Source organism: Tamandua tetradactyla, chromosome 21 (genome assembly GCF_023851605.1).
Source record: "Tamandua tetradactyla isolate mTamTet1 chromosome 21, mTamTet1.pri, whole genome shotgun sequence".
NCBI lineage: Eukaryota > Metazoa > Chordata > Mammalia > Pilosa > Myrmecophagidae > Tamandua > Tamandua tetradactyla.
In genome coordinates this window covers 35,566,740-35,589,842 of record NC_135347.1, presented here as the reverse complement: position 1 = coordinate 35,589,842, position 23,103 = coordinate 35,566,740, and the positions used below count along the sequence as shown (strand labels likewise).

At 36.3% G+C, this 23,103-nt stretch overlaps 2 protein-coding genes across 8 annotated transcripts in view; one reads left to right on the top strand and one right to left on the bottom strand.

Annotated features, from left to right (window-relative positions):
• Nucleotides 1-20,631, bottom strand: part of SKIC3 (SKI3 subunit of superkiller complex) — a 116,035-nt gene extending 95,404 nt beyond the window's left edge. For 3 of the 4 annotated variants that reach the window (XR_013167067.1, XM_077139123.1, XM_077139125.1), the window contains exons 1-3: nucleotides 20,531-20,631; nucleotides 3,356-3,446; nucleotides 269-412 (exon numbers count right to left, since the gene is read on the bottom strand). Coding sequence is in view for 3 of the 4 variants with exons in the window: in XM_077139123.1 (XP_076995238.1) it covers nucleotides 269-412; nucleotides 3,356-3,445 (234 nt within the window). In the remaining variant the exon portion in view is untranslated. The other variant, XM_077139124.1, reaches the window with a different exon arrangement.
• ARSK (arylsulfatase family member K) overlaps nucleotides 20,527-23,103 on the top strand; it is a 44,643-nt gene continuing 42,066 nt past the window's right edge. For 2 of the 4 annotated variants that reach the window (XR_013167068.1, XM_077139126.1), the window contains exon 1: nucleotides 20,527-20,984. Coding sequence is in view for 1 of the 4 variants with exons in the window: in XM_077139126.1 (XP_076995241.1) it covers nucleotides 20,847-20,984 (138 nt within the window). In the remaining 3 variants the exon portion in view is untranslated. The remainder of the gene's footprint in view (nucleotides 20,985-23,103) is intronic. The other 2 variants (XR_013167070.1, XR_013167072.1) reach the window with 2 other exon arrangements.

The window sequence follows — 23,103 nt, the reverse complement described above, 5'->3', positions numbered from 1 at the left end:
TAAGTTGGTCATTTACATAATCACATTTCAATTTGAGTACTATCATTTGGAAATAATCTATTTGGTTGGATGCTAAATAATGGTAAACAGCATTCTCAGCACCACTTTCTTTTTTTTTAACTAACTTTTAGGGCTGGAAGACCAATAAATTATTATTTTTTTTAATATGGGACAAATGGAGGTTTAAGTGCTTATATTGTTACCTATATTTTGAAAAATATTTTTTAAATTCTTTCTTACACTATAGGAAAAAAAAAATTCAACATACCTGCCATGCTAGTAATTGGTCTGGTTCTAGTTCAGCTGCTTTCTTATAGGCACCCTGGGCCTGATCAGGTTGTTCTAGCTCGGCTGCAGCAACACCAATAAAAACCCAGGCATTATAGTTATTTTTCTCTTGTTTTAACACCGTCTGATTAAAGAAGTTAAAAGAGCAGATAAATAAATTTGGAAAGCTAATGAACAAACAACAAAATATAATCTACTTCAGAGTCAGAGAACGTGAATCTATCACTAACTGGGCAACCTTAAGAATGTCACTTAACCACTCTCCTCTTCAGATTACTACAGGAAGAGAAGGAAGGGAGTTGGGCTAACTCAGTGAATGTAAGGGGTCTAGAATATGAGGTATATGTTTTTTAAACTGCCAAAATGATTTCCATGTCTCCCACATATGCCTATTCCTGCTCCTTGAGATTCCCAGGTTTAAAAAGAAAAGTAAATAAGGGGTAAAATAAATTGGGTAGATGGAAATATTATTGGTCAGTGCGATGGAAGGGTAAGAGGTGTGGTATCTATAAGTTCTTTTTTTTCTTTTTTATTTCTTTTCTGGAGTGATACAAATGTTCTAAAAAATGATTATGGTGAAGAATATACAGAAGACAAAGAAAAAGAACAGTAAGACTGTTCTTAACATCCAACCACCCCATTTATCTCTATACTATGGGTCAATTCACAAAACCATTCTCCATATCATTTCACTTTATCAACTCCCATGTTTTCCTTTTCCATGATAATGCTTTCCCCATATTATAAAGATGATTTTTTTCACTGAAATTATAGGCTAGGAGAGTAAATTCTCCCCAATGTGACTAAACCAAGCATGTTCTAAATAAACAGTGACGATGAATGTTTAAACAGTACCTTTCATATAGAATAAAAATTACATGTTGAAATATTGCTTTCAGAAATAAGAGCTACTTGCTAATGAAAAATAAATAGCTTGGAGCAGAAAACAAATGTTCTAAGGAAAGAAAAATAAAACCAGTAGCTAAAGTGAAATTAGCCTCTTAAGCATTTATATACATCTAGAAAAATATAACATTTCCATGTATTGCTTATTATGTTTATGTGCACCCATAGGACATTGCTAGTAATATGTCACCAAAATACAGTACAAGCACCATTCTACCCATTAATGCTGTGACTAAAAGTCTAACAGTGAAGTACGACCAAAATGAAGCTCTAAAGATAGTCACTAGGCATTATTTGTGCTTGTACTCTTAACACCAAGCACAAGGGCTGATACAGAACTGTTTAACAAATCATAAATGCCATAGTCAGCAATCATTAAATAGCTACCATCTGTCGATGGGCAGGTTTTCAGAATCTGAAACAGACTTTTAAGGAAATATTTACAACACTGAGGTGGAAACAGGTATGAGGTTCTCTGAGAGCATGAGAAAAAAGCACCTACCTTTGTCTGCACAAGTCAGAAAAGGTTTCCCTAAAGGGATGCTTTACTGAGCTATAAAGGAATACAGGCAGACAAGGCAATGATTGGACAAACTGTAGCAAATACAATAAGATGCAATGCTTCTTTATTAAAAAATTTATTTAGTCTCAATCAGCATTTTGGTCTATACACATAGGTAATTGCAGCAAGTTCTATTTCAATGGAAACTTGGCTGTTTCCCTACAGATACATGCTGCAGCCACTTTCTCCTAAAACAACATATCACAGGAACTGGATATGAGGAAGAGATCCTCCTTGCTCACTTTATCACCCACATTCCTCTTCTACTCCTTTGTCCTTCAAAAACACTAATATCTTTGAAGCTCAAGCTATCCAGCTATAACACCTGATGATATCCTTCTTGTTGTCCTATCTATCAACCTTCCAGAAACTTCCCATTTCCTTCAGTGAACATTTAGTATTCTTCCTCTCCACCTCAACTTCTGTCTTCATTTAAAAATTCATGCTGATGACCCATTGAGTACTGTGGCCTTAACTGTCCGGGTATTAATTAAGCCATCCAAACTTTGTATTTTCACTATGCTACTATTCTGCCCTCCTCTTATCCTCCCAGTTCAATTACTCTAATGGCCTCATGGTAGCAATTTTTTAATCTATGTTCTCTCCAATTGAACATTACCAGCCACTTTTTTACAATATCTATCACCTCGCTTCTCATTTTTCTTCCCTCCTTTCCCAGCCTATACCATATGATCCAGCACCATCAAAACTCCCTTGCAAACATCCTTAACTTCTTTGCCTTTCTCTCATCTTTCTCACCATCCATAACTCACTAATTTCACTTTAATAACACGAAACCTCCAACGACAGCTTACTATGGCCTGGTAATCCTTCCATGTTTTAATACTAAATTTGCTTTTCCACTTTGAATGACAACTATTTCATCACACATTCTTTCATTTCAAACCTCCTGTACAACTCCTACACAACTCTCAGTTTATACTTCAATAAGAAAATATAAGCCTTCGGAGGTAAATACTCTTATCTTCACCAAACCAAATGTACAACCTTATTTAACAGTGTATGGATCTGAAAATATCATCCCTCCTCTTAAGATGAAAGCACGTCAAAGGCCCTCCACTCAAGCTCTATATCCCATCCTCTCTCACTTTCCTAAGGACTTAACTCCAACCACAACCCATTATATCTCCTGCATTATAAATTTTTCCCTCTGGACTGAACATTCTTATCAGCAAACAAATAAGCTTTAGATAGAATCTTGATTTTCCCAGCTACAAACTAAATAGAATTAGAATATCAACATACCATGAAAGAAAGAAAATTTTAAAGGTACAGGAGTGTTCCATAATACAATATATCAAAAGATACTGATGACATATTCAGGCTTTTAGAACCTGGCTTTGTTAAGTTACCAAATGAAAAAAAAAAAAAAAAAAAAAAACGACAAAATTAGGCATGGCAGAAGTAGTTTGTCCTGCTAATTGGGAGTTATTAGCCAAACCATTCTAACAATTCTATAAAATGGCCTTTCTACTTTTGTTACATTTGAACAGTAAAAGAATCACTTGTTACAAATAGATGATGCTTGTAAATGGGTAACATAATTTTATTGTGGGAAGGGGAGAGAAGGCAGGTTACCTTACAATGCTTCAAAGCTTCTTTGTATTCTTTGTTTCTGATTGCATCTCTAGCATTTTTTAGAGCAGTCTTCACTTCCTTGCTTGACATTCTATCAAAACAAAAAGCTGCGTTAACTACAATACCTACCTAGTCATAAAAGTTTCAACAAACTTATTTAACCATCTGAAAGTATCACCTGTGATTCCTTCTAACTGGAATGCTCTTTCCCCTAATATACACAGAACCTACTCCCTCACCACTTTAGGTTTTTACTCAAATGCCACTTGCTCAGTGAAACTTTTCCTGGCTACACTATTAAAATTTCAACATTTCCTTCTTCCCTTCCCATACCACCCAACTCCACCAGCCACAAAATACCCTCTCACTTCTCTTCCCTGCTTTTTGCTTCTTCAAAACATCTATCATTATTTAAGCATTATATATTTATTTATTTTATTATCTATTCCCACTCCAGTAGAATGTAAATTCCAAGTAAGCAGCGATTTTTGTCTATTTTATTTTACTGCCTCATACTTAGCACACTGAAGAGTATTTGACAAATTACAGATGATTTGTAAATATTTGTTGAAATTGAGTTGTATTTGAATTATACTCAGCCTCTATATACTAAGCTAAAATACAGATTATTTTATGGACTAGGACTCAAAACACATACCTTTTCATTCAGAGTCCACACTAAGCAAGACCCAGTAGAATAAGCCCAAGTCATAGACACAATAATTTTAATAACTTTGTTGTAAGAATTTAAAAATGCCATTTGTCCATTCTGTTTTAGTGCCAGTTTCTTTAAAAGTAAATAAGGATATTAACTTTCTTTACAGTAAGGGATTACTGTAGGAGCATCACTTTCTTTGACGAGAAATAAACACCATGTCCACAATTAAAGAAAAGATGATTTTGCAAAATTTCTGCCATGAAGTTATTTCAATTGTTAGAAAAAAATGTCTTTTTAATTTTAAGAATACTAAGTTAATCTTATGTAAATTGACACATCTTAAGACTTCATGACATTTTCTGGATTTGCCAGTAAAGAAGTCCAAGAAGTCAAGCTAAATCACAATTCAATATTTAAAAAAGAAACTTTCATATTTCTTGCCTTCTCAGTTTAACTTTAATCTCATCAGGAAGGTAAAATAAAGCTGGGTAAATATTGAGAAGTTATAAATTCCAGATGTTCGAGGCAGTAAAATGAACCAAAAGATAGATCATTTTATATCCAACCATGCTGAGATATAAGCACAAGATATAAGCACATCTTAGGGAAGTTAGGGAATAAAAAAATAATTCTTTGACTTAAAAATGTTGGCATTCAAAATAATATAAAAATTAAGAGTTCATAAAATCAAATTACATGCAGCCAGAGCCTAATTCCCGGAATAGGCTGGAAAGAGACTTTTACCTAGTTATAATAACTATATATTTAAAGGAACAACTTTTACATGCCTATTTTAGAAACTCCTAGCTTAACTGAAATTATTTTGGTATAAAATTATAGGTACAAACTTCAGAAGAATTTTTTGAAGTTTACAAATCTTGACTGGAATAGCAAGAAACTTTGATATTGATTTCACATTAAACTTCACAAGCCAAAGTTTTCTTTGATAGAAAAGCCTGCAGACTAGACAGAGCAAGACATCAATGATGATGAGCACTACTATGGACAAATAAAGGGGGGTAAAAAGAAACATTTACATCCAAAAGCAAGAGATGTACAAATTAAAAAAAGAATAGAAACAGTTTCAAGATAAACAAAAACAAAAAGAAGGAAACCTCTTCAACCTTATAAAGGGCATTTATGAAAAACCCATAGCTAACATTGTACATAACAGTAAGAGATTAGATCCCTATCAGGAACAAGAGAAAGATGTCCTCTCTCATTACTTCTATTCTACATTGTAATAGAGGTTCTAGCCAGGGCAATTAGGCAAGAGAATGAAATAAAAGGCATGCAAATTAGAAAGGTAGATATAAAACTATCTCTACCATCAGATGACACTGTTTTTAGAAAATCTTAAAGAATCCATTAAAGAACAATTAGAACTAATAAATGAGTTCAGCAGGTTACACAATACAAAACCAGTATACAAGATAAATTGTGTTCCTATACACTTGCAATAAACAACCCAAAAATAATTCCACTCACAATAGTATCAAAAAGAAAAAAAATACTTAGGAATAAATTTAACAAAAGAGATAAAAACTACAAAACAGTGTTGAAGAAATTAAGAAATCTACTCAGAATAAATTAAGAAAGCTATGACACAGGAAAGCATTTTATGTTCATGAACTGGAAGGCTTAACATTTTTAAGATGGCAATACCTCCTAAAATACTGATCTACAGATTCACAATCCCTATCAGAATAACAGTTGACCTCTTTGTAGAAATTGACAAATTGAGTCAAAAAACTCACATGGAATTGCAAGGGACCCTGAATACCCAAAACAATCCTGAGAGAGAACAAAGTAGAAGGATTTATACTTCTGAATTTCAAAACTTATTACAAAGCAATGGTAATTAAGAAATTATTGTACTGGAACAAGGATAGATATATAGAAATAAACCCATATATCTATCATCAACTGACTTTCAACAAGAGTGTCAAGACCATTCAAAGGAGAAAGAATACCTCAGCAAATAGTGCTAAAAAGTTGGATACCTACATACAAAAGAATGAAGTTGGACCCCTACTTCATGATATACAAAATTAACTTCAAGCTGATCAGCAACCTAAATGTCAGAGGCAAACCATAACACTTCTAGAAGAAATCAAATATATACATTTTTATGCCTTAGATTTGGTGATGGATTTTTAGATATGACACCAAAAGCACAAGCAATAAAAGACAAAATAAACTAGCTTCATCAAATTTTAAAATTTTGTTTTTCAAAGGACATTATCAACAAAATGAAAACTCACAGAATGGGAGGAATTTTTGAAAATCATATATCTGATAATGAACTTGTATCCAGAATATACAAAGGACTATTACAACTCAATAATAAAATGATAAATCACCCAATGAAAATGGACAAAAGACTTGAACTGACATTTCTCCAAGGAAGATATGCAAATTGTCAATAAGCACATTTAAAAATGTTCAATATCATTAGTCATCAGGGAAATGCAAATCAAAGCCACAATGAGCTGCAACTTCACAACAGCTAGGATGGTTAGAATAAAAAAAAAATATAACAACAAGTATTGGCAATGATGCAGAGAAATCAGAACCTTCATGTACTGCTGATAGGGATATAAAACGGTGAATCTGCTTGAAGAAGTTTGTTAGCTTCTCAAATGACTAAACAGAGTTACTATATTTCCCCAGCAATTCTACTCTCAGAGATATATATACCTAAGAGAAATGAAAAACATATGTCCTCACAAAAACTTGTACAAAAAATGTTCATAGCAGCATTATTTACAAAAAGTAAAGGGCGGAAACAACCTAAATACCCATCAACAGGCAAATGGATAAACAAAATGTAGTGTATCACAATGGATTATCCAAGCATAAAAAAGGAGTGAAGCACTGATATATACTACAATGTGGATGAACCTTGCAAACATTATGTTACATGAAAGAAGCCATTCACTCACAAAAGACAACATACTATTTGATTCCATTCATACGGAATTCAGAATAGGGATATCTATAAAGAAAGAAAGTAGAGTAGTGGTTAATTAAACTGGCAGGTTAGAGGTTGAGGGATAGGGAGATATGAGGAAGGTAGCTAAAGGGTACAAGGGAACTGGGTTTCTTTTTTGAAGTAATGAAAATGTTTTAAAATTGACTTCGTAATGGTTATATATATATCTGTGAATATACTAAAAACTACTGAATTGTACATATTAAATGGGTGAAATACATGATATGTGACATACATCTCAATAAAACTGTATTTTTCTTTTTTGTGAAAAATAACATACATGCAAAAAAGCAATAAATTTCAAAGCACATGGCAAAGTTACTTGTAGAACAGATTTCAGAGTTCGGTTTCGGTTACATTTCCACAACACAATTTTAGGGTTTTACTTCTAACTGCTCTATGATACTGGAAATTAAAAGAAATATCAATATAATGTTTCTTTTTTTATTTTAAAGGGAGTTTATTTTTTTAAGTTTTTTTATTAATCAAAAAAAATTAACAAACAAAACATTAAATTATCATTCCATTCTACATATATAATCAGTAATTCTTAATATCATCACATAGTTGCATATATCATCATTTCTTAGTACATTTGCAATGATTTAGAAAAAGAAATAAAAAGACAACAGAAAAAGAAATAAAATGATAATGGAGAAAAAAAAACTATACGTACCATACCCCTTACCCCTTGCTTTCATTTACCACTATTTCAAACTGAATTTATTTTAACATTTGTTCCCCCTATTATTTATTTTTATTCCTATGTTCCAATGTTTCAGCAATCATACTTGTTTGTTAAACCCTACCTTCTCTGTATAAATCCACCAACATCTCTGATCTTTCTCTGACTCTTTAGGGGTATTTGGACTATGGCCATTCTAACTTTTTCATGTTGGAAGGGGCTGTCAATTATATGGGTAGGGAGATGGAACTAGCTGATATTCTGGACCCCTCTAGGTTTCAGGACTTACCTTGTTCAGGTACCCATTTGGAGGTTGTAGGTTTCTGGAAAGTTACCCTAGAGCACGGAACCTTTGTAGAATCTTAATATTGCCCCTGGTGTTCTTTAGGATTGACCGGAATGGTTTTGGTTGGGTTTGGCAAGTTATGATAGGTAGGAATGTCTAACTGAAGCTTGCATAAGAATGACCTCTAAAGTAGCCTCTTGGCTCATTTGAACTCTTTCAGCCACAAAATACACAAAAGAAGTGTATTTGTTACACTTCTTTTCCCCTCTTTGTTCAGCATGGCATTGTTGATCCCATAGTGCCAGGGCCAGACTCATCCCTGGTAGTCATTTCCCACACCTCTAGGGAGATTTTCACCCATGGATGTCATGTCTCACACGGGAGGAGGGGATTGATTTCACCTGCAGAGCTGGGCTTAGAAAGGGTGAGGTCACTTCCTGAGCAACAAAAGAGGTCTCCAGAAGTAACTCATGCACACCTATAGGTAGGCTAAGCTTCTCCGCCACATACATAAGCTTCACAAGAGCAAGGCTCAAGATCAAGGGCTTGGTCTATTGATTTGGGCATCCCTAATATTTGACCCAGTATCGGGGGTTCCCCGGTGAGTTTAAGAGTTACATAATTTTTCTCCCATCCCTCAAGGGACTTTGCCGATACTTTTTGATTATCTGCTTAATATATTCTAGAATGTATCCTGGTATTATATGAAGCCAAACAGGATTAAAGGATCTCATTTTTATTCTGGGTGCCCTGTGTTTCGACTGTTTAAATGAGCTATCCAGACAGGCCCATCAACCTGATCCTAATTTATTGTTCAACAACTTCAACTCCATTCTTATAAAATACCCCAAATTCTGTCAGCTCCTTTACTGCACCATATCTACCCACCAGCTTAAGATATATAGAGAGAGAGATATATATGGAGTGCCTGAACAATAGATATGAGTTCTGTTCTCATTATTTAGTGCCACCTCTCAAACAATTTTAGATCTTTTTTGCCACTCCTACTCCACAGTGGCTATTTTAAATTTTCCCTATATTTAAAATCCTCAATCTCCTTCATTCCTGCTCTCTCAAGAAGTAACTTTCCTGCCTGTGTTGCTCAAAAGACAGCTACCATAAAACATGAGGATTCTCTTCAAACAAGTCATTACACAAATATATAAAGCCTGCAACAGGGACCACTCCCTCCTCTAAACCGCTGAAACACTTATTAGCTGAGCTATCAGAGGGAACTTAATAACTGTTTTTTATTTCTCTATATAGATGTCTCCTGTCTCCCAAATTCAATAAATCCCTAAATACAGGTATTATATCTTTGGAGCTCTTTATATATCCAACACCTATTGAGTAATATTGTATTCAATTAAAAGCTGATGACTTTCCAGCTTTCAAAGCTAACTCAAAAATATTTCCACACCACCAAAACGTACTAATTCTCAATTTGATGGCATGATAAAAGAAGAAACTTTAAAAAAAAAAAAATTTATTGGCAAATCTTCACACACATACAGTCCATATTAGGTGTACAATCAATGGCTCACAGTATCATCACATAGTTGCGTATTCATCACCATGATAATTTTAGAACATTTCCAGAAAAAGAAATAAAAAGAAAAAAAAAACTCATACATCCCATACCCCTTATGCCTCCCTCTCATTGACCACTAGTATTTCAACCTACCCAATTTATTTTACCCCTTTTCCCCCTATTATTTATTTATTTTTTTATCCATTTTTTTCACTCATCTATCCATACCCTGGATAAAAGGAGCATCAGACACATGCTTTTCACAATCACACAGTCACATTGTAAAAGCTATATCTTTATAAAATCATCTTCAAGAATCAAGGTTGGGAGTCGGTTCCAAGATGGCAGCTTAGTGAGGTGTGGAATTAAGTTCATCAACCAGAGCGGCTAGTAAATGGCCAGGAACAGTACAGAGCAACTGCTGGGGCCACATCAGTGACCGGACACACAGCGTACACTAGTCTGGACAAGCTAGACCAGCTGTGATCCCACATAGAACTGTTTTAAGTCCCCCAAGTATCAGAGGCCAGCACCCTTCCCCCAGGGGCATTGCAGCCTGGTTCTCCAAGGGGAAAGGAAAGAGACTTTACTAGCAGCAGGGGCTTAGCTCAACCAAACTCCAATTACAGAATTAATTACCAAATTCTGACTACTGAAAATAGGCTCCCAGTTCAGATAAACCTGAAATAAGAGCTAAAGGTACAGGAGTTTTTGCCCAGCACGGACAGGGCAGGGCTGACAGAAAACAAAAACAAAAACAAAAACAGAGGCTTTTTGAATTGGACAGCACAAAATACTTGAAAAGGGCTGGACCCTAAAAAAAGGGGGGGAGGGGCACATAGAACCTGGAGATACACAGAGCAACAAACCAACCTAAACTCTTGATTAACAAAACCCAGGAACAGGGGTCCTGCTCTGAAAAGGTTTTTTTTCTTTTCGCTTTGTTTCTACTACTTAACTCATTAGACAGAACTTCAAAGCTTCTTGGGCTCCAACTGCCCCAGGCAAGGGCAGAATTAAGCTTGTCTGAGAGACAAAGAGGCTGGTCAGGTGAAAGGAGTTAATTCCCTGGACACTTTGCCTTCCTCAGGAGAGGGGTGGGGCCCAGCTCATGTGGAATCCCTCCCTCAAGTAATTCAGACCCCTGGGACTGGAAAACTGAAGCAATTAAAGCCGCCTACAACCTCTCTTCTCTATCAACCAAGCCCCCAACAGGGACTGAACTGCTGAAGTTAAAGGCACCACATCCCTTTATACTGGTGGGAAACTACAGGCAGACAAGCACCACATACTGGGCAGGATACGGAAAACACAGAGTCTAGAGGCTTCATAGGAAAGTCTGACAATCTGCTGGGTCTCACTCTCAAGGAAAATTGATGCAGGTAACTTTTTTCTCCTGAAAGGAGACCAGTCTGGTCTGGGAAAATCTGACTGGGGTCAATAACATCTAAGTAGACCCTCCTTAAAAAAAGAGAAAAAAAAAAAAAAAGGCTCCATATAGGCAGGGGAAGAAACAGAAAAACAAGAAACAAAACTGAAAAATTCTGAACTGTTAAACAAAACCTATGCTAGAGGGCTAGAGTGACCTGTGTGTCAAAGAACACATAAAAATCCATCCAGCAGAAAAATCCTAGCTAAAAGAGTGAAACCTATCTCCAGAATAAACTAATTCAGGAAATCAAATGTCAGGACAAAAGCAAAAAATAACAAGTCATACTAGGAAAATTGAAGCTATGGCCCAGTCAAAGGAACAAACCAACAATCCAAATGAGATATGGGACTTGAAACAACTAATTCAGGATGTTCAAACAGACATGGAAAACCTCATCAAAAATCAAATCAATGAGTTGATTTGAGGATACAAAGGAGGATATAAAGAAGGCAATCGGTGAACAAAAAGAAGAAATCAAAAGTCTGAAAAAACAAATCGCAGAACTTATGGGAGTGAAAGGCACAGTAGAAGAGATGAAAAAAAATTGGAAACCTACAACATTAGATTTGAAGAGGAAAAAGAAAGGATTACTGAACTGGAGGACTGGACATCTGAAATCCAACATACTAAAGAAAATATAGGGAAAAGAGTGGAAAAATATTAGCAGGGACTCAGGGAATTGAATGACAACATGAAGTGCACAAATATAAGTGTTGTGGGTGTTGCAGTACGAGAAGAGAAGGGAAAAGGAGGAGAAGACTAATGGAGGAAATTATCACTGAAAATTTCCCATCTCTCTCAAAAAACATAAAATTACAGATCAAAGAAGTGCAGCGTGCCCCAAACAGAATAGATCCAAATAGACACACTCCAAGACACTTACTAATCAGACTGTCATATGTCAAAGACACAGAATTTTGAAAGTAACAAAAGAAAAGCAATCCATCACATACAAGGGAAGCCCAATAAGACTATGTACAGATTTCTCAGCAGAAACCATGGAGGCAAGAAGACACTGGTATGATATATTTCAGATTCTAAAAGAGAAAAACTGCCAACCAAGAATTCTATACTCAGCAAAATCGTCCTTCAAAAATGAGGTGGAAATAAAAACATTTCCAGACAAACAATCACTGAGAGAATTATGACCAAGAGAACAGCTCTGAAAGAAACACTAAAGGGAGCACTGCAGGCAGATAGGAAAAGACAGGAGAGAGAGAGGTGAGGAGAAGAGTGTAGAAATGAAGAGTATCAGTAAAGATAAAAAGAGAAAAAAATTAAATATGACATATAAAAAAAAAGGCAAAATGGTAGAAGAAAGTACTGCCTTTACAGTAATAACAATAAATGTTTGCAGGGTGCTGAAAATAGATGGTAATTAATATTTAAAAAAAATAAATGTTAACGAGTTAAACTCCCCAATCAAAAGACTCAGACTAGCAGAATGGATTAAAAAACAGGACCCATCTATATGCTGTCTACAACAAACTCATTTTAGACTCAAGGACAAAAATAGGCTGAAAATGAAAGGTTGGGAAAAGATATTTCATGCAAAACAATCAGAAAAGAGCAGAGGTAGCTATACTAATATCCGCCAAATTAAACTTCAAATGTAAAACAATTAAAAGAGACAAAGAAGGGCACTATGTATTAATAAAAGGAACAATTCAACAAGAAGACATAACAATCATAAATATTTATGCACCAAGCCAAAGTGCTCCAAAATACATGAGGCAAACACTGGAAAAAGAAATAGACACCTCTACAATAATAGTTGGAGACTTCAATTCCTCACTCTCATCAATGGATGGAACATCTAGACAGAGAATCAATAAAAAAAAAAACATAGAATTTTAATAATACAATAAGCGAACCAGACTTAACAGACATTTATAGAACACCACACCCCACAACAGCAGGATATACCTTTCTCTCAAGTGCTCATGGATCATTCTCAAGGATACACCATATACAAGGTCACAAAGCTAGTCTCAGTAAATTTAAAAAGACTGAAATCATACAAAATTCCTTCTCGGGTTATAAAAGATGAAGTTGGAAATCAACAGGCAGAGGGCCAGAAAATTCACAAATATATGGAGGTTAAACAACACACTCTTAAACAACCAGCGGGTCAAGGAAAAAAATTACAAGAAAAATCAGTAAATATCTCGACGCAAATGAAAATGTAAACACAACATATCAGAATTTATGGGATGAAGGAAAGGCAGTGCTAAGAGGGAAACTTACTGCCTTAAATGCGTATATCAAAAAAAAAAAAGAAATAGAAAAATTAAGGAATTAACTGTTAATTTGGAAGAACTAGCAAAAGAACAGCAAACTAACCCCAAAACAAGTAAAAGGAAAGAAATAACGAAGATTGGAGTAGAAATAAATGAAACCTAAAACAATCGAGAGAATCAACAAAACCAGAAGTTGGTTCTTTGAGAAAATCAATAAAATTGATGGACCCCTAGCAAGCTTGACAAAAAGAAAAAAGAGCACGCAAATAAATAAAATAAGGAATGGAAGAAGGGACATAATCACTAACCCCACAGAAATAAAGTAGGTAATGAGAGGATATTATGAGCAACTTTATGCTAATGAACTAGACAACGTAGCTGAAATGGACAACTTCCTAGAAAGGCATGAACAACCAACACTGACTCAAGAAGAAACAGATAACCTCAACAAACCAATCACAAGCAAAGAAACTGAATCAGTCATCAAGAAGCACCCAAAAAAGAAAGTCCAGAACCAGATGGTTTCACATATGAATTCTATAGACTAAGCATTCAAGAAAGAATTAGTACCAATCCTGCTCAAACTCTGCAAAAAAACTTAAGAGGAGGGAAGGCTGCATAACTCATTCTATAAAGGCAACATCACCCTCATACCAAAGCCAGATAAAGATACTAGAAAAAAGAAAATTACAGACCAATATCTCTCTCTAATGAATACAGATGCAAAAATCCTTAACAAAATTCTTACAAATCAAATCCAGCAACACATTAAAAGAATTATACACCATGACCAAGTGGGATTTATTCCAGGTATGCAAGGATGGTTCAACATAGGAAAATCAATTAATGTAATACACCATATCAACAAATCAAAGCAGAAAAACCACATGATCATCTCAATTGATGCAGAAAAGGCATGTGACAAAATTCAACATCCTTTATTGATGAAAACACTTTAAAGGATAGGAAAAGAAGGAAACTTCCTCAACATGATAAAGGGAATATATGAAAGACCCATCATCTTCAATGGGGAAATACTGAAAGCTTTTCCCCTAAGATCAGGAACAAGACAAAGATGTCCACTGTCACCACTGTTATTCAACATTGTATTGGGGGTTCTAGCCAGAGTAATTAGATAAGAAAAAAATATATAAGTCATCAAAATTAGAAAGGAAAAAGTAAAACTCTCACTGTTTGCAGATGATATGATACTATATGTCAAAAACCCTGAAAAACCGACAGCAAAACTACTAGAGCTAATAAATGAGTACAGCAAAGTGGCAGGTTACACGATCGACACTCAAAAATCTGTAGTGTTTCTATACACTAATCATGAGCAATTTGAGGAGGAAATCAAGGCAAAAATTCCATTAACAATTGCAACCAAAAGAATAAAATATTTAGGAATAAATTTAACTAAGGAGGCAAAAGACCTATACAAAGAAAACTATAAGAAATTACTAAAAGAAATCACAGAAGACCTAAATAAATGAAAGAGCATACTGTTCTAAATATAGTTAAAATGTCAATTCTACCTAAAATTATTTATAGATTCAATGCAATACCAATTAAAAATCCCCAAAACCTACTTTGCAGAAATAGAAAAACCAATAACAAAATTTATTTGGAAGGGCAGAGTACCCCAAATAGCTATAAATATCTTGATAAAGAAAAATGAATTCACAGGTCTCACACTACCTGACTTTAAGGCATATTATGAAGCTACAGTGGTCAAAACAGCATGGTACTGGCATAAAGATAGATATACTGACCAAAAGAATAGAATAGAGTGTTCAAATATAGACCCTCTCATCTATGGATAATTGATCTTTGATAAGGCAGTCAAGCCAACTCACCTGGGACAGAAGTCACTTCAATAAATGGTGACTGGAGAACTGTATATACACATGCAAAAGAATGAAAGAGGATCTATATCTCACACCCTATACAAAAATCAACTCAAAATGGATCAAAGACCTAACCATTAGAACTAAGACCATAAAACTTTTGGAAGAAAATGTAGGGAAATACCTTATAAAACTTATAGTAGGAGGCGGTTTCCTAGATCTTACGCCCAAAGCACAAGCATTGAAGAAAGAAACAAATAAATGGGAATTCCTCAAAATTAAACACTTTTCTGCATCAAAGAACTCTGTCAAGAAAGTAAAAAGGCAGCCTACACAATAGGAAACAATATTTAGAAATGACATCAGATAAGGGTCTAGTATCCAGAATATATACAGATTCTTCAACTCAACAACAAAAACACAAACAACCTAATTAAAAAATGGGCAAACGATATGAACAAACACTTCCCAGAAGAGAAAATACAAACGGTTAAAAGGCACATGAAAAGATGCTCAACTTCCCTGGCTACTAGGGAAACGCAAATCAAAACCACAATGAGATATCATCTCACACCCACTACAATGACCATTATCAAACAAAAAAACAAAACAGAAAACAACAAGTGCTGGAGAGGATGTGGAGAAAGAGGCACACCTACCCACTGTTGGTGGAAATGTAAAACGGTAGAACCACTGAGGAAGGCAGTTTGGTGGTTCCTCAGGAGGCTAAGTATAGAACTGCCATATGACCCAGCAATACCATTGCTAGGTATCTACTGAGAGGACATGAGGGCAAGGACACAAATGGACATTTCACACCAATATTTACAGCAGCATTATTTACAATTGCTAAGAGATGGAAACAGCCCAAATGTCCATCAACAGCAGAATGGCTAAACAAGCCATGGTATATACATACGATGGAGTATTATGCAGCTGTAAAGACAGAACAAAGTCAAGAAGTATGCAACAATGTGGATGGACCTTGAGGGCATTATGCTGAGTGAAATTAGACAGAAGCAAAAAGACAAATACCATATGGTGTCAGTGATATGAACTAACATTAATGAGGGAACTTTGAGAATTTCAGTTAAGAAAAGAGGTTATCAGGAGATAGAAATAGCATAGAGATTGGAGCTGAAGGGATAAATTGTGCAACAGGACTGATTGTAAAAATTCAGAAATGGATAGCACAATATTACCTGACTGTAGCACAATAATGTAAGTACACTGAATGAAGGTGAATGTGAGAATGATAGCAGGAGGAGGGCTGGGGGCACATATGAAACCAGAAGGAAAGATAGACAGTAAAGACTGAGATGGTATAATCTAGGAATGCCTTGAGTGTACAATGATAGTGACTAAATGTACAAATTAAAAAATGGTTTTGCATGAGAAAGAACAAAGAAATGTCAATATTGCAGGGTGTCAAAAATAGATGCCCATTCATATTTTAAAACTTCAACTTCTGAGGCTACAGCAAGAAATTTTTATTTGGTACAAAATTTATATTTTGACTAGTGCATTTCCTAATTTAACTAAGTTAATTATTCTAAAGTGAATAAAGAAGTATTTGCAAAATCTCCTTGGGGGAAAGGGAAATAAGAGGGGAAATTCAACTTAACCATTTGGAGAATTCCTGATATTCTCACAAGCAGTGGGGACAACAAAATCAATAGGCCTAGTCCTCAATTTTGGGGTTTGTCCCCATGAAACATATTCCCACAAAGGATAGGCTAAGCCTGCTTAAAATTAGGCCTAAGAGTCACCACCAGAGAACCTCTTTTGTTGCTCAGATGTGGCTTCTCTCTCTGTCTCAGCTGACATGGCAAGCGAACTCACTGCCCTCACCCCACTACATGGAACATGCTCCCAGGGGTGTAAAGCTTTCTGGCAACGTGGGACAGAACTCCTAGAATGAGGTGGGACTTGGCATCAAAGGATTGAGAAAACCTTGACCAAAAGGGGGAAGAGAGAAATGAGACAAAATGAAGTGTCAGTGGCTGAGAGATTTCAAACAGGGTCAAGAGGTTATACTGCAGGTTATTCTTATACATTATATAGATATCCCCTTTTTAGTTTATGGTGTATTCGAGTGGCTAGAGGGAAGTACCTAAAACTGTAGAGCTGTGTTTCAGTAGCCATGTTTCTTGAAAATGATGTATAATGATACAGCTTTTGCAATGTGATTGTGTAATTGTGAAAACCTTGTGTCTGATGCTCCTTTTATCTACAGTACGGAGAGATGAGTAAAAAATATGGATAAGAATAAACAAATAATAGGGGGAACTAAAGTTAAAATAAATTGAGTAATTGAAATACTAGTGGTCAATGAGAGGGAGGGGTACAGGGTATGGTATGTATGAGTGTTTTCTTTTTTCTTTTGTATTTCTTTTGCCGAAGAGTTGCAAATGTTCAAAAAAAGGATTATGGTGATGAATACACAACTGTGTGATGATATTGTGAGCCACTGATTGTAATCATGTCAAGAATGTATGTTTGTTTTTGTTTACAACAAAAATATTGAAAAAAAAAAAAAAAAAAGAACCAAGGCTACTGAAACACAGCTCAACAGTTTCAGGTACTTCCCTCCAACCATTCCAATACCATAATCTAAAAAGGGATATCTAAGTAATGCATAAGAATAATCTCCAGGATAACCTCTCAACTCTGTTTGAAATCTCTCAGCCACTGAAATTTTGTTTTGTCTCATTTCTCTCTTCCTCCTTTTGGGCAAGAAAGCTTTCTCAAGCCCATGATGCATGGTCCCAGCTCATCTCAGGAGTTCTGTCCAACACTGCCAGAGACATTTACACCCTTGGGAGTCATGTCCCACAAAGGGGGGACGGCAAGAAACTCCTTTTGGATATTAACTCACATTACTTTTTTCATCATCCCTCAGTGCTTCCCACCTCTACATGTTTGCTCCTCCTATTCAGACTGTCTGTTTTTGTTTCTCTATATAAATCAAGATCAAATTAAAGTGTCAAACATAAAGTCTTCCAGACCAATCTCACAACAGTCTCTACTTATAACACTTACTCCAAAATTAGATTCCAAGGAATATTAGAGGTGTTCATGAATGGTTTAACAGATTGTGAATACTGCACATTATGTGTACATACATATAATTCAATTAAACTCACAATTGAAGGCTCTTCACAATGTATATTAGCATTTTAAGGCTGAGAATTCTTATAGTAAAGACCTAATGATAGTTAAATGCAGCAATTCTGAAACTTAATGTGACCATGGAATATTTGTTTCAATTAACACCAATAACATCTGAAGCACACTAGGCTTCTGCAAAGTACAATTTGGGATATTTTGAGGGAGTTTTCTTATTTGTTTATTTATCAGTTAACTGTACATTTTGCTACTTTACACTATCAGTAAATGTACAGGTGTGTGTACACAGGTGTATCTACCAGTTTCCCAAAACTCGGGTGGAATTTCCTGGGGAGCAAACACTGTTTCTATTATTTTCTTTTATTCCCTACAGCCCCTAATACTTGCAGAGAATCAATAAATATGCACAGAATCAAGGAGGGTGAAGAGGATACTGAATTTATTCCATATAGTCACAAACTGCACACTTATATTTCTTTTCCTAAGGCAGAATATAATGCTGCTAGTATTTTGGACATCCAAAAAAATACAGAGAATCAAAATTTAGACCAAGAGTTTTCAATAAAAGATCTTTCTGAACTTCAGGGGTAAGTATTTCACTAAAATAAGCAATCCCTAACTTACAGATCTTTAACTGATGGCTTAAACATACATGTATGTAATGGAGCCCCTACCCTTACTGCAATACACATACACATACATGTGTGCACACACAGAGATGTAAATACTCTGCTCAAAGGTATCTTTTCCGACAAGCTGCTGGCTAACAAAAACGCTTCAGGTTCAGAAAACAGTGATCAAAACAATGAAGAAACCTGAAATTATATGAGAACTACTTGCAGGAACTGGATAAAGCCTGGAAAAAAATAATTGGTGGGGAAGGAAGAAGAAGGGTTGATGAAAAAAAAAGGCTTACTTATGTAAAAGTGAAGAGAATATACTAATAAAATCAGGGAGACTGACTTATATTAAGAACTTTTAATAATTAGACCCATATGGGTTCACTGCAATGTGCTGCTCAAGGAAAGTATGCCACCCTTCACAGAAATGAAAAAAATACAAGCCGAACAATCCACTCAACAGGATTGTTATAGGCCAAACTGAACGTCAGATGGGAAGTAGGACTAGAAGCCTCTTAGGTTCTTCCACCACTATGGTTTCTAAGGCTCTAAATATCTGTCTTGCTTCAATCCACTTCAGCACCTGCTCCCCCTTTGACACTGCCAAGGATGGAAGAGAGGGTAAAGAAGAAAAAAAAAATGATGAGTTTCTGTCATCCTGACTTGTGAAAACAAGGTCATAGAAAGTAAATACAGTTCACAGAAACAGTACTGTGCCACAGATACCATATAAATTAAATATTCTTATGAATCTTAATGTCAGTCAAAATCATTTCTATCGTAAAATGTGTTCTACATCCCATATTAACTCAAAACAAATTTCTGAAATATATCCTGATCAAGAGGGGGCCCACCTGTATAATACCCTCCATGCTTTGCTATTATTTCATGTACGTTAGTTTTGCTTCCCTGAAGTCAAAATTCCTTCTTGACCAGGATTACTGCTTATATTTCTGTATGCTCTCACAGATCAAGCATACTGCTTGATTAACAACTCTACTGCACTAATAGAGATTAAGCTCAACAGACTGTCCTGACACTTTGTAATTAACTGGAGATAGAATATTGCAGTGAGTTAGGGCACAGACTTCTGGAATTCAAGCCCTACTTTGACTGGCTCCCTGTGTAAACTTGAGTAACCTTTCTAAGCTCAGTGTTTAGATATTATGATAATGAAAACAGAAAGACGGCTCTGGGACAGAAATCGACTTCTTCCAGACTTCTCCAAAGGGGTTCAACAATCAAAAGGGACAAGTGGTTTTTCAGCAGCAAAACAATTGTATTCAGAATCTACGCCAATTATTCGAACACATCACAGCTCAACATTTCTTCTACTGAAATCCTGTTCTACTCCTGTCCTAGGCACTGTGAAGGCAGAGGGCACCTTAGCTTTTCCCCGCCTAGAACCTGAAACTTCTTACCAGGCCTCGCTCCTCACCCCTCAGGAGCACAATAAATCCTGACCATAGAGGCAAAAAGAGGCAATAAGATGAGATACGCTAGAAATTTCCTTGGAGTAATCCAGATATCCATACCGCACCTCAGGCGGTCCAGTCAGAGACAAGGAACCGCCCCATCCAACTTAAGTGACAGACGAATCGCCACCTCACCATCATGCTCTCGCTCACCACTTCGAACGCTTGTCCAACGTAGCACAAGTAATCATAGCCCCTGATCCTTTCTCTCCGTAGGTACCATCTCAACCGCTTACCGACACCAACTTCTGCAAAAACGACAGAAACACGAACCCACCTGGGACAGACGCGTCTCTCCTACAAACGCCAAGTTCCGAACCAGAGCGCATGCGTATTTCCCAGGCATCGCTCATGTGACTGGAAGTGGTTGGATTGCAAATCGCTCGGTAATTGATGAAAAGGTCTTAATGAGAGGTAAAACAGGAGATGACGCTTCTGCGCATGTGCAGATTCCCGGCCCTATGGGAAATGTAGTTCCTTGGATGAAGCGCTAAACTACGACGAGACCCGCCCTGCCTACATTGGAACGAATTCCGAGAGTGAGAAGGCAGCCCCAGGGACCGAAAGCTGGTCTCTCAAAACCGCCACCCGCGATGTTGCTGCTGTGGGTGTCAATGGTAGCATTTTCCACGATGGCGACATCGGGCCTCGGGGCAGATGGGCAGAGTAGGGCAGCAGCTCCTGCCTGTCGCAAGGCACCTAACGTGGTGCTAGTCGTGAGCGACTCCTTGGTAAGTACCTTAAGGCTGGGGAGGGGATAACCCTCTCGATACCCACGAGTGGCTCACAGCCTCTCCTGTGAGTAGGTTTTGAGGAGCATAATTGGAAACACTTTCAAACATGTTTCGCCCCCATGTATTCTATGAAACACATTTTACTTCGAAACCCTGTGTACGCATGTACATCACATACATATGCTTAACCAAAAGTTTCGTAAAACGATACTTTTGTGAATGAGATGCGCTCTAATAGCGTCTTTGCTTATTTTTTTAATGCTTGCCTTCACCCGTTAAATTATTTTATTGCTAATGAAATTTCAGTTCGTGCCCCTATATGATTCAGTGGTAGGCAAAAATAACATTTTACACGTTCACCTCCATAAAAGTATGTTAGCTTTCCAAAGGTTCTTTTTCAAGTCTCCTCAGGTTTGCAGGAATTTATGTTTGGATGAGAAGTGAAAAAAGTTAACTTTATTTTTGTTGCCCAGGTATCTGATAATCTTGTTAGTGCTAATTTAAATGTTTTATATGATATAATCTGATCCAATCTCCCATATTCCAGAGAAACTCTATGAGTGTGAACATATGTATGTCCTGTACTTCTCCTTGTTGTTGTTTAATCCCAAACTTTTTGGAAATTTCCCAAGCCATCAACCAAAAGAAGACTACTTTCAACCTTATCTGGTACATTTGGTATATCCATGTCTCAAAAACATCTGCTTAGACAGATGTTTGATTATTAAGTATAATATTAGTTGGTTATCACTGGGTGTTATTGTGGTCCCATAGATTATTGATGTTAAGTACGTCTGGCACCAAAGAGTGTGTTTTTATCACTATGTTATATTGCCTCCCTCATAGATTATTAACCCATGATGATTAAAGGTACATAATATTGATATGCCCATAGAATCTGTTGCAGTTGTTTCTTAAAGTAATCTTCATGATTATCTAAATTTAGAGAATAGCATGAAAGAGGTTTATTAGCGAGTGTTCTTAACATCAAAGGGAGGGAAAAGTTGAGTCTCAATGGAGGCCCCAGCTGACCTTATGGACTATTTTAAAGGCTGGAATGGTTCTTCAGAGTTATTTCCAGTTGGGTTCAGAGTACCATGCCTTTATACTTTCATGTGGATGGTCATTGGTTGTAGTACTATTAGAATGAGGTGTGCTTTTGGCAAGGCATGTCTCTTCAGCAGAGGCAATCTTTCATTTCTAAAAGGGGACCTGGGTGGTGCATCACAGCATTCTAGAACTTTGCAAAGGTGAGTGAGGTATTAACTTTGTTGTTATATTTAGTATAATATGAATGCACATATATTTATATATTTGTGTTTAAATCTTTTGTCTTCATTAAATTATTTATATTCAAATTGTCCCATCTTTGGCAATGGAATCCTTTTCAAGTTTTTCCTGAGCCCTTTTGACCTATCACCAGTAGTCTTTGACAGCTTGCCTTGACACAATCCTAGGTTTACCCTGTATATTTCCTGTCCCAACCTTGGAAATGATATTTAGAAACCGCAGTCTGCATGTTAGGGTTTTCATTGCTTTCATTCTAGTGAACAGATCTTTAAAAATATATATATACTATATAAAGAGAAAAATAAATTACAAGTTCCTACTGATAGTTCCTATTCAAATTTAAGCTTCTAAAGTTACTGATTCTCTGCTTTTTTTGTACTTGTATCTCTTTCTTTTATGTCAAGAAAATGCTTGAACTCCATAAAAACAGTGAGCATTTGTGGCATTTGAGTCATGACTCACTCCCTTCCTCTTCAGCTCGGTTTGAGGTGGCTCACTGCAGATGGATGTATCCAAAAAGACAGGGCTCTCTCTCCACTTAGCTCGCAATCAAGAGTTACCGTATTTCATGGGACACAGGACAGGCCACAGCGTTTCCCATCTCTTCTAAATCTAAGTGAGAGACTGAATTCTTGGTGAGAACAGCCAAGAAGTTATGGGCTCCCTTTCTTCACTTAGCCTCCACTTAACAGACAGAGACTCTACTCCATTCATGGAAGGCTGAGAATACTGGGGCCCATTTACCCTCACCCCTGTTCACTAGTAGTGCAGAGGTTCCACAATAGGAGAGAAGCCAAGAATATCAGAGGCTACTGCCCCCGCCAAC